Here is an 11,893-nt window from a genome sequence, read left to right as displayed (position 1 = left end):
TTTATTTTTTTTATTGCTGTTTAAAAACATATCTTGCTGACCTGGTGGTATGGTTGATTCGACAGTTCAAAGTCAATCCTGCTGATTATAGCTGGAGATTATCGGCGAAATTTTTATTGATAAAAATATTCTATGTGCTTTAAATAGTAACATGTGATACATGGAAAAACGGGGCTTCAGAATGAGTAACGGCTATTTTGTAATAATCAGTTTACAAAGAATAGCAAAATAATCATCGCGTTTTTATGGTCCAATAATCAATGGTTTTTTTTTTTAACTAAGTAGCAACATGTATAACACCAATACTTGGTCAAATTGTTCAAATTCTATGAAAACTCATTAACAACTTGGATTTCTGTACGTTGTGTAAACGTATTCCTATTTAGAACAATGGAGTTTTATTATACTGGTCTACGTATATCCAGTTACATGTAACATCACCATTTGTGTTCAACTCGCGTGCCGTACGTTCTTACATTTATATGTATACGCAAGTACAGCCTAGTACTGCCATGCGCATCAGCAATGCTATACACTACTTGTGTATCAGAAGTCAAACGAAGCGGTTCTATTTTCATCATTTTCTACACGACCTGGTGAGGCGGATTAAACAACTTAAACACTGCAATCCGCTTAGTTTACTATAAACAATAACTTATTGCCAGACCTGCATAACGAAAATCCATTCACTGTATCTGTGTAGAACACATACGGGTTTCCATTTTCAAAGTACACAACCAAACATACTAGTGGTCCTATCCCGAAAATCCTAAACCTGGCTCCAGGTCCTATCTGGATCTGTCGGAAACATATGTGTAACACGTTACACAGACAGATGCTCTAGAGACTGTGCACCCTTCAGCTTCTCTAGCTTTATTTTTAATCGTCGCAACGGCTCATGACGAATGGCCATGCATCTTACATTTGTATTCTACGAAAATTAAAGCATGAAGTAAACTGTGCTAAACTGCCCTAAAAGAAATTTGAATTTCGTTTGAGACCGAATTCATTTTTGGGAAATGGCTTGGTACCATTCGGCGACAATCTGCAGGTGTTGATAGTATAGGAAGCCCTAGTCTACTCATGGAAAGCTAAATTTAAGCTCTTATAGAAAACAGAAATTGGAATAGTGCTTAAGTGGCTTGAGATAGTTTAATCCATCCAGTCGACGTAGATTCCTAACCAAAATTTTATAAATGCATAGCAGTACCCACCGTTGCTAATGGCTTGCTGTGCAGCGATCGTTGTAAAGATTAACTTAACGCGCCGTTCCTCTTAAGTACTCTAATTATTGAATTTATTGAAATGAACTAATTTTTTGTATGCTTTGTTATAACTTGCTAAACCAAACGCTTCTACTTTGCACATCAAATGTATTCGCCTATCGATTAAAACCTCGCATTCTGCCTAATAAACAATTTTTTTTTATTTCAGTCAGAAATGTGACCTCTTAATCACGTTTATTTACAACGATTGACAAATTATAATATTACACATAAGTAATATACAGTCATTATAAAAATTTTTATAGTATCTATTGGGTCAGATCGCAACCGAGAGCAATTACGGAGCGATTCCCTCAGTATGGAACCTACTGCTTCATTAACTAGATACAAAGAGAAAATATATTTGGCGAAAAGTAAGGCGTTCAAAAAATTTGACTTTTCCATTGTTCATAGAACGCCAGTGTCTGGTCAATCCATTGCCTTGCAATTGGAAGAGTATTACCAAAAATAATAGCCCTCAAGGTGATAGGTTTACCCATGGATACAGTTCAATTAGACATGCCGCTAGCTTACACAAGCAATTTTCGCGCCGGACGAACTCGCAGCATTTAAATGACTATGTACATTAGATGAGGCATTCGAAGCATGATGTATGATGTACATCAAGTCAAAATGAATCCGAATTATAATACTAATAGTGATATGTCTAGATGGTAGGGCAAAACTCGTTTGACAATTTTAGTCTTCAGTTTACTCTGTTTTTCACTCTTAGTTTTCCGCGTTTTACAACCCTGCTGCTTTGAAGGATATAAAACAGAGGATGCCTATTTTTTTACAACTGTCAAAAGAGTTTCTTCATTCCATATATATATATATATATATGTGTCAAATTTAAACTGACCAGGCAAGGGCGAGGTAGTCTTCAAAACTTTAGGAAAGGAATAATCGTGGCACGCCTGAGCCACCTTTTAAAAGCAGAAGAGAAAATATTATATAAAGATAAAACCTATATATAATAATCTCAAGAGTTTCAAAACTAACGGTACGTCGTCGCTTGTAAATTGAGATTTGTGTTGAGATTTCAGAAAAAAGGGGGACATCTTCGCGCCTTGTTATCCCATTTATCGGTTCTTCACAATCCTCTGCTTAACAGTACAGAATACGCCTGTAAAGTAAAGAAAAATACACCTATAAGATTCTGGTTGTTGGTCTACCGTTGGCGCCAAGCTAACAAAAGTGAAAAGTACAAACGCAAAATGCTTTCCATTAACATTGAATTTCCAATATAGCGTAGATTAAAATATGAAAAACGTATTTTATCCGAACCCCGCGTCGATAATTAACAATGGTAGCTCATAATACTAGTTGGGACTTACTTAGCTTCGTTTATTTAATCACACATGTTGTGCAACAAGTTTATACTAAGGCATTAACCAGTGGCTTCGGACCTTCTCAATCAAAGCTTAGTCAACCGAACTACCGCCAGAACTTTTAGAGTTATTCAGGCGTTGTGTTCGCTTTCGTAAGCGAGTAATACTATATACGATATTGCCTTACCAAAAGATGCAAAAATCAAGCTACGAAGATCTCTAGCACCTCGAATTCTGGTGATATCTGTATCTGATAGGGTTGTAAATAAATGGTAATGTTAGCCCATTGCATGACCTTTTTGGAGGTTAAGGGCAAATGCATTATGCAGACCAGACATCACTGAATTGTGTTTCGTCCGTCACCCGCTAAAGCCTGGATATCTTTATCAGCTTGGGTCATGGTTCGGGATATGTTTGATATTACTTCGAAACCATGACTTGCAGGAACGGTCATTTCATCATCCTTCCCTTTGAACCGTTCCAGTCTATCCTCCGTTCTGGCTTTCCTCTTAACCAGATACTCTAGGTTTCGAGGGGGACCGTACTCTCTGTTCTCCCGTTAATACCAATTGTAGTGCGTCGGACCCGTGATTGTTTTGGGCCTGCTCTTCTACTATTCCCTTACGTCTCATCCTTTATAGTTGTTCCTTTCTTTTCGTAATGTCGTCAAAAAAAGCTGTAACTTTGGCCCAGTTCGTCCTGTCTTTCATCATCATATCCACCATTTCCGTAGTACTGCTTTTTGTTGCGACTTCTCTGTGTACCTGCTTAAATCTGACCGCTTTAAGTGCCTGGCAGTGAAGAAGAGTATGTTCTACTCCGTCCTTCGTGCCCGACACGCTGAGTGCACAGATGTCCACTTGCGTTTTGCCGATCTTTGTCATGTATTTCTGGAACTGTCCATGACCCGACAAGACTTGGCAGGAATGGTATGTTAGCTCTCCATGACTGGCGTGAATCCATTTCCTGACGTCTGGTATTAGATGTCGGGTCCAACTGCCCGGACATTCTCCTCGGCCATTAAGTGTGGGGATTTTCCCGTTGCTGTTGCCATTTGTTCAATGGCCCATTGCATGACCTGTGAAAGTGGTGCCGTCTCTAATATGGTCAAAGTAACGCAACTATAAAAAAAATTACTAACTCTGACGCATATAGTTTTCTTGCCATTGTTTTTATGGCTACTTTCTATCAATGCTGTCTGTCATAGTAAAGGTTTTCCACATGCTTCATAAGAAAAAAGCTCACAAACATCTGCATACAACTGACACACAAGATTAAAACGAGTTTTATACAAAAAGAAAAGCAGTGCGTTAGATATGACTCTCACGGATGTACGGCGCCCTGCACAGGGTCTTCAAGATTCACAGCCGTGGGCTGCCTCGGATAAATATCTTGCAACAGTATTAGCACCCAAGTGGAAGCAAGTACACGGAGACTGCACAGAATGACTCACCCAACTAATCTGAAGCGAGAACATAGTCCTCGTGGCTTCACCTTCAGCCTTCATTCGACCTTCGAAGTTGCCTTCTCTTGCTTAGGCATGTCACGACCAGAGAGCACCAGGTAGAAACGACTGTACAATTTTGCTTTATTTTTTTATATATTGCTGTCAATATTGAACGACAACTCACATCGTTGCTTACATCTTATTAGCATTCTCATACAATGACGTCGGCCGATCAAGACATGCACTGTTGTCCACGTAGGAATTCACAGCAAAATAATCAGTTAAGTAGCAAGCAGTTTTTTAGTCCCAGTAAATCGGGCTATTTATTCCTGTTAACAGATACAGAGCAAATGCAACAATGATGATAGTCCGCACACCGAACATAATCCATGATAAGGGCGCGAAGACAAGGCGTTCCTCCTGTATATTCATCAAGAGCATTTCTTCATCAGTTATCGTTGGCGGGACGGGATCAGCGAACATTCTCGTCTGAGCCAGCAAAATTCCATAGCCGCTTGTTCCATCATCGAAGATGGCCGGCTGATCCTGCCACCGGAGGTGAAGGTCCTCCGATTGTTGCGGGCTTAGCTCGTCGAACGTCACTCCGTGTTTAGGACCCGACAATCTCCTTCTGGAACCCAGGGATAATCTCGGCCCAATCGGCTTAACTGCGACATCTGTAGCGACTGGTTTTGGCTGTTCCGGAGGTGGACTCACTGAACGTTTCAAAGACTTTAGGAGTCCTGGAGGGGATGCAGCCGCATCCTGTCCAGTGTCTGTGGGTTTTCTAAGAAGCTTATCATCAGAACGCGGAACAACGGTGTCAACTTTGGGAGACCCGCTAACTGTTGGATTTTTAGGTTTTTTCGATAGGTTTCTTGCCGTAGGAGCTATCGGAACTGAAAGGAAGATCGGAGCACTACCAGGAGGATTGGCTCCACGATACAAGGGGCCTTCTTCAGCGGGCAATGAATCCGCATTGGACGCAGCAATAGTGGCAGCAGCTAATGCCTTTGCAGCTGCCCTTGCAACTCGGGCATTCTTCTTGTCGAATTTACATGACCAGTTGCCAGGATCATGGGAGTCCGACGAGGATTTCGACCGGCTCGGTGCGACCATAATCATTGGGATGGGCTATATAGGCGTAGCCTCTTACCGACTATGCAGCGATCTTCAGTGCAGTTGGCTTGCGGTGCTCACACCCAAACATTGACACTTCGTTTTTCGGCAAGAAAAATTACAATTTTTTTTTATGCAACTGATACAGTACAACAATTATCTATGGCGGTGGGATGCTACGGAATAGCATGGTATCACTTATGGCTGACATGCAGGTCATATGATAGTAGGGGTTTAGATGTGGCTTTCCTTGAACACACGGGTTCATTCATACCACTTTTAGGTTAGCATGCTTGAACAGTGACCTCAAAGCTGAAAACCGTAACTGCGAATTGTTTGACCACAATGGCTGACATAGATTGGGACGTACTTGTGTAGAGGCGTCGAGAACTCTATGATGGGGCTTATTGGTGTTTATACGCATTTCCGTACTGATTGCTCACAGCACGAAATGAAGCGTGAATAAGTCTCAAACATAATCCACCTCCCGTGTCCCTGTCTCGCTTTACTCAGCTGGTCCAAACCTGCCAGTTCTGGTTATGATTATACGCGACGTGAATAATTCACTCGCAAGTAAACCCAAATATATACTTACATTGTCAGAGCCTCCCCTGTCTGCTCCAGCTTCTAGGTATATCTGGCATTTCGCTCCGTCTCTATGAGGCAGTCCCTGACGAGGATTCGCGCGTGGACTATACCTCGCTTAAGGCGCTCCATTGAACTCCGACTACCCGCATACGTTGGTCTAATATCCCGGCCGATCTCCTCGATCACGGCCAGAAGCTGAGCGTACTTCGATTTACCGGCATATTGTTGCTGCGCGGCGAGTAATTGTGCTGCTAGCATCGGATCGATGCCGGTCGAAACCGCGGGCGAATCCGTTGATCTCGAGTCCTCTTCCATTGCTAGTGAAGGGGGAAAGCTGGTGGTGCTCAACCAGCTCAGGTCCAGATCTTCTACCCTGCTCTGTAACCGAGCACGTGAAACAAGACAATATGTATGTTAAGTCACTATTCTGTTATTCAGTGGGTATACATAGGCGTAAAATAAACCGTGTGACATCGTATTAACTTAATGAGTTTATCTGTTGAGGTTCGTTAGCGGCTGTCGTTGCCCTTCCAAGAAGTGGCGGAAGTTGTAAAAATAATGTGCTCCCGTCAAAGTTTGTGCTGTAAAAATAATGTATTCCAGTTAAAGTTCGTGCTACCCCTCCCCCCAGCCCTGCTTTATGATTGCTGTCAAACAAAAATGGACGGTACATCAATAATGCCTTCCTGAACAGACACAAGCAAAATTTTACGATAAAACATGGAAACAGCATTCACTAATAGACTACTCTGCAAACTTTATCTTGTTTTTTTCTCATCGAATGATCGGTAAACATACCATTCTACGATGATTTTCCCAGCCGCACTTTTTCACAGTTGAAAAGTCCAAACAGACGCTTTCATCTCGTGCTTTTCACATGTCTCAAATATATATGTATACATACGGACACGACAAAAGCTCGCATTTTTATTTTCTCGTTAACCTTCATCCGGAGAGTCACAGATCGAAATATCGATGTAAAAATCAATTTTCTTTTAGTTGCGCCCACTGATAGAATATATCTCCACACAAGGCAGCTCGTCAGTTCAGTATAAAAGAGTGCCACCAAAATGCGTTTGTCTCGGGCTGCCAAATAAATGGCGGTTGTGACGTTTTGTCTTTATTTTTCCAATTCTGCGCCATGACTCAGATTAGTACATGAGCGATCTACGGCCTGAGTTAGTAAAACTAACTTGAACTAGCTTTAAACTTATCGACGACGTGTTGTTAAATATGTGTTGTCTTTTTCCAAAGTGTTATTTTGCTATCATAACGGTAAACTAGCAGTGATCCTTGAATAAACTAATTTACCTTGGCTATAAGCTAAATCAGGCACAAGCTACTATTTACTACTGCTACTAACTTTTATGAACATGTATTACATTATTCGAATATGTCTGCTACTCTTCTGAAAAACGCATTTACTATGTTTATGAAAATATACCATTATAGCGGTTACTCACTCTATTGAAATAGCGTTAGATAAACGAGTGAAGACTTCTCAAGACCAAACAAATTGTTGAGCTCTTTCATTCAATTCAAGTCGCCTCAACCTCAATCGATTTTACAAAAATACTGCAGAAACCGTTAAATTATCTAATAGCTAAGAATTTCACTAGTTAATTATTATCAACGGCATACACAAATAGACTCACTATCCTACATGTTCTTTTCACACGAGCGCCCAATTGATTTTTAGCAGAAGGCAAACACAGGAAACACTGTATCTCTCACCCACACCAGCCCAATTCAACCTAAAGAAGCATTTATATATTCTGCTACACTCAGCCTTTTAATGAGATCGTACACCACCTAGACTAACAACACTCCACAATTCTTTGCGATTTTTCTGTTTTCAATTCTAATCAAATGGCTTACACAGACAGGTTCACTCCGGCAAGCACAGCTATGGAGCACGCAATCCGTTTTGCAATTCGACGATTAGCATCTGGGTCCCGGAATAGCGGCCACGGTAGACTATGGTTGCAATAACCGAAGCTCGGCCCCGAAGCAGCTGTCTTACTAGCGACACTCAATGCTTATCCATATTACGAGCGCCACCACAACAACGACAACAACATTGAATTGACAGAAACAGCCCCTGGAGCAATAACTTTACTGACCCCTAGTGCCGCCACTCTGGAACTTGCTATACGGCCCTTGATAACAACCGTAGCAAACGAAACCGGCACTCACAAACGCAGAACTGTAATGTTATAGCAGTAGTAACAACAAACTTTTTAAACGATCAGCAAACGAAATGAACGAACGGCGCGTGAAACAAAACAATCGCCGAAGTATCGGTGTCACCGGGAGCTCCTTAATGGCCATCAATGCAAAACGCTGCTGACTGCGGACACCGGTGAGGAGGATTCAGACTCAGGGGGAGTGCCTCGGAGCGCCAAAGGAAGATATGACAGAACACAACACCGCGTCCGGATCCTAAGCATCAGGGAGAGCTTAGCGGGGAGTGACGCACAAAAATAGTAAAGAGAAGATATCAGACTATATTCTGATTGGGCTGAATGAGCTATGGTGACCCTTTCGTAAATCGGATGTGGGATTAGAGGAGGGAGACAAAGCAAATGGGGCCTTATGGCGATGAAGTGACGGTGAAGGAGGAGTGCTGTTTAAGTTGCTGGGCTTTATGAATGATTGTGCTACAATGCTGGTAGGAAGAATTTCCTTGCCTTTATCTACCACATTGTGAGTGGATAGAGTGAGGTAACGGATTCACACAGATGCCAGTCGGTACAATAGTTCACGACACAGTGGGCTGGAACCGTAAGCTCTTGACTGATGGATCTCGATTGATGTATCTAACGGGGAATCGAACCTGATACCAGGGATGTCTCATGCTTCAAACAGATTCATTAGCACGTTACTAAGTCAATGCTTGACCTTTCGATTAGCTAACGAGTTTGGCATAGGTTTATCTTATAGACTGAGTGCTGTTGTTTCGTACCTCGCCCCATTTTAACTCTGGATTGTTTAATTGCGCGCTCTGAGACAGTCGATATGGTAAAGTTCATCCATTTTTCGATTCTAATATATCTAACCGAAGTAGTAAACAAAACATGCAATAACCATAATAGACGCCGAAATCATTATCTATTCGACATTATCAATGTAAAAATATGTTACGAGTTTCTTCGCAGTCCCTAGCAATTGTCTGGTGACGTAACAATCGAATTCAATTTCAAAAAATTACCTGTGTAGCCATAGGTGGGCCTACTCTTCATTATAAGGTGAATCCGTTAGTAACTGGAAAGGGCAGTTCCTATGCTTCGTCTCATGAGTTCGTCTTGTCAGCGCTAAAGGCTTTCCCGTGAGACGAGCATTCGAACTGTTGAGCGGCAAAGAGCCCCACAAAGTAATTGACGCTGGCAAGCTATTTTAAGGCTGTGAGAGAAATAAGTGTTCTATCAAGTGAATTGGATCGTGTGTGTGATTATTGTGCGAATTTGTTCTTTTAGCCAGCGAAAAGATACAATGATTTATCTTTAACGCAGAAAATCAGTGTCTCCTAACATGACAACACCTATCCGGTAGGGTTAGAGTGACTCGAACGGTGACATAATCTAATATTATCGTGGAGTAATTTATTAACGATTTTTCTTCGAGCTTATTTACTCATCTTCAATTGTCACAACCCATAGATGGATCAACATGTTAGAGAAATACGTTTTGCTCTGAATGTGAATAAACATTTTTCAAAAAGAAAAAAAAAACAGTTTTGCCTGTCTTCTTGTATGTAATGAAGACCAATTCGAGATGATTTTCAACGCTTTGATGTGTCAGGATGAGCAATCAGATACGGACTACAGTAATTCCTTTATTTCGCTTGTCATGAATACACTTTGTTAATCTATTTTGGATATAGTTTACCGGCATAATTATATTCTACAAGGTCTGACGGACGTGGATCCATGTTACATTTTAAATGCTCCCTCTCTATTGCATCTGAGAAAGGGAGACCGCTGTTCGTCCTGGGCTCATTCAGAATACACAGAACTCTTCCGTTTTCAGTATACGGTGAAAAGTGTTATGAAAAAATACTGATCTACGATATTCATTAGTATTTAGTATAATCTACCAGCTCCGTGAGAATCTCTCATAATAACTTAATGAAAACCCTAAACATCTGTCGGGTTTGCGCAATTCGGAGCGTCAGTTGTACATTACAGATCATGAATTTTGAATTTATTCAGAAGTTTAATAGTGGTTTTAGGAATAAGCATAGCACGTTTACTAGTTATGCTAGATTTTTGTGAATTGACTTAACAGTATGTATCGTCTTTATATATTTTTTGCGAGGCCTAAATCAAATGTTGCGACCACTGAAACATATTCTTCAGTTCTTGTCCTTATTGAACTAAATAAGTCATAACTTCCATAGCCAGCACTCTTAGCTATGCTTTCCACTACTGGTGTCGATGCTGTTATTTAATATTGCCTCAAAGATCTATTAGGGTAGGAGAATCTGAATAGGAGGTGTAGGAGAACGGATTACTATTTTCGTTGCTTTTACAACTGCTCAGCTTTTTTAGTGAAGCATCGAAGTACGGCTAAGCCCAGATTCAAACCTGGGCTACTGCATCTTAATAAGATATAAGTGTCTGTTAGGTTAATGACCCAAAAATATGCTAGTGACGTGCTGTATTACTAACGTATTATTATTCATTAGTATTATGGCCAAACATTTAGTTGGGGTCAAGATTTCTTCGGGCCAATCGTTTGTTGATTGAATTTTATCTATGAAACTAATTCGTTGAAATATTCACGCTAAAATGTGCTATTTCGATCCTCACATAAACTACTGAAATAACTTCATCTGTATACCTTTAAGTATTCTCACTGACCCACCTGTTATTGCGCAGTCTCGAGAACGAGCAGCTGGGATCGGCCCATTTTGACGCTATCCGGGAGCAGGACGAAGCTCGGGCTCTCGAAGATGTGCGCCAAAAGGAACGCGAGCTCGAACAAGAGGCGGTTCACGCCTTTGACGATCTTCTTGAACACTCTCAAAGCAGTGATACCAGCTCCTACTACAAACCACCGACGTCCCAGTTTGAGGGTAGACTATTAGTGCTTGCAATCAGCTAAGAACTTCGTATTGGACACCGCAATAAATTCACGGATGCGTACAAATTCGGAGAGTTTTACAACTTTTTTTTTTTAAAAGACCTTTAAGAGGTAAAAATTAAAAAAAAAATAAAAAAAAAGAGGTAAATCCGCTTAGGAACACTAGCGTTAGCACTTAGATATTTGCCAGAGTAGTATGGTGTCTTGAACAGCATTATATAAACTGAACTGTCGTAGTACTGATTTTAATCCTATTTCAATTTTGTCAAGTCAACCTAAACTTCATGAACTCGCCATTTTTGTCTGTATATTCAGTAATCTAACGTTCTGTTATCTATGTTCGGTTTTTGCGCAGTTAATCACCGCGAAGAGCTTTATAATCAATGCCAAAAGGAGTTGGAAGATTCACGGAAAGAGAACATTCGTCTTGTTACTGAGCTCAGTATTCTTCGAAGGGAATTCGCACAGTTAGCCAAAGATAAGTCGACGCTCGAAGATGAATTGCAAAAAGTTCAGGTGTGTTTATATGTTCTCGGAATGTTTCTTTAAAGACTTAGACATCAACATCTTTATGTGTGTAACTTATTCCGCGGACTGTTATTAGTATTGCATAAGCAAAATACGCAACATAAATAATCATACTTGGATCTGTTTGTCCAAATAAAATTTTCACACGTATTTTTATTTCTCACTTAATTTATGAAATTGGTTATTAATCCAATAAGAAATTGCACTTGACTTCTAAAAATTGAAAAATTAAGTGAGCCTTCGATTTAGTATATATAACTCTGTAGAAATGTAATGGAGAAAATGTCATATTTAACTTAAGGATACGTCATTATATTCTTCGCCTTTTTTTGTCGTTTTAGACCCGCGTAAGTTTGCTCGAACAGGAAAACGGGGAGCTTTCTGACTCTCAAAATGTTCATCGTGTGAAGGATCAGTATGAAGCAGTCATAGGTGTGTGTTATAAGTTAGCCAAAATGGGGGTTATCTTTTATTTACAAAACGCTATTATGTTTCTGACACTCAGTACTTTTTATATTTGGATCCAAATA

The 11,893-nt window shown here is 40.5% G+C and overlaps 2 protein-coding genes across 5 annotated transcripts in view; one reads left to right on the top strand and one right to left on the bottom strand.

Moving 5' to 3' along the window:
* Positions 1–1,401: 1,401 nt before the first annotated feature.
* Positions 1,402–9,066, bottom strand: LOC111245680 (uncharacterized). Of its 3 annotated transcripts, none has more exons than XM_086978718.1 (4): positions 7,629–7,936; positions 6,549–6,693; positions 5,758–6,128; positions 1,402–2,391 (listed from the first exon to the last, which is right to left on the bottom strand). In XM_086978718.1, the coding sequence occupies exons 2-3, from the start codon at positions 6,549–6,551 to the stop codon at positions 5,790–5,792; spliced, it is 342 nt and encodes a 113-aa protein (XP_086834844.1). In that variant the 5' UTR covers positions 6,552–6,693; positions 7,629–7,936; the 3' UTR covers positions 1,402–2,391; positions 5,758–5,789. The 3 variants fall into 3 exon arrangements, with proteins under 3 accessions (XP_086834844.1, XP_086834845.1, XP_086834843.1); XM_086978719.1 differs by lacking the exon at positions 7,629–7,936 and adding an exon at positions 7,214–7,382; XM_086978717.1 differs by lacking the exons at positions 6,549–6,693; positions 7,629–7,936 and adding an exon at positions 8,962–9,066.
* Positions 8,242–11,893, top strand: part of LOC111245675 (uncharacterized) — a 10,128-nt gene continuing 6,476 nt past the window's right edge. The window contains exons 1-4 of one of the 2 annotated variants that reach the window (XM_086978706.1): positions 8,242–8,421; positions 10,631–10,827; positions 11,191–11,351; positions 11,705–11,795. In XM_086978706.1, the coding sequence (XP_086834832.1) occupies positions 8,402–8,421; positions 10,631–10,827; positions 11,191–11,351; positions 11,705–11,795 (469 nt within the window). In that variant the 5' untranslated portion in view covers positions 8,242–8,401. Of the gene's footprint in view, positions 8,422–9,067; positions 9,299–10,630; positions 10,828–11,190; positions 11,352–11,704; positions 11,796–11,893 lie in introns of those variants that run through there. The other variant, XM_022794327.2, reaches the window with a different exon arrangement.

This window comes from Varroa destructor, unplaced genomic scaffold (genome assembly GCF_002443255.2).
Source record: "Varroa destructor unplaced genomic scaffold, Vdes_3.0 BEIS01000002.1, whole genome shotgun sequence".
NCBI lineage: Eukaryota > Metazoa > Arthropoda > Arachnida > Mesostigmata > Varroidae > Varroa > Varroa destructor.
Note: the sequence above shows the minus strand (reverse complement) of the source record. Positions and strands in the feature narration are given on the sequence as shown.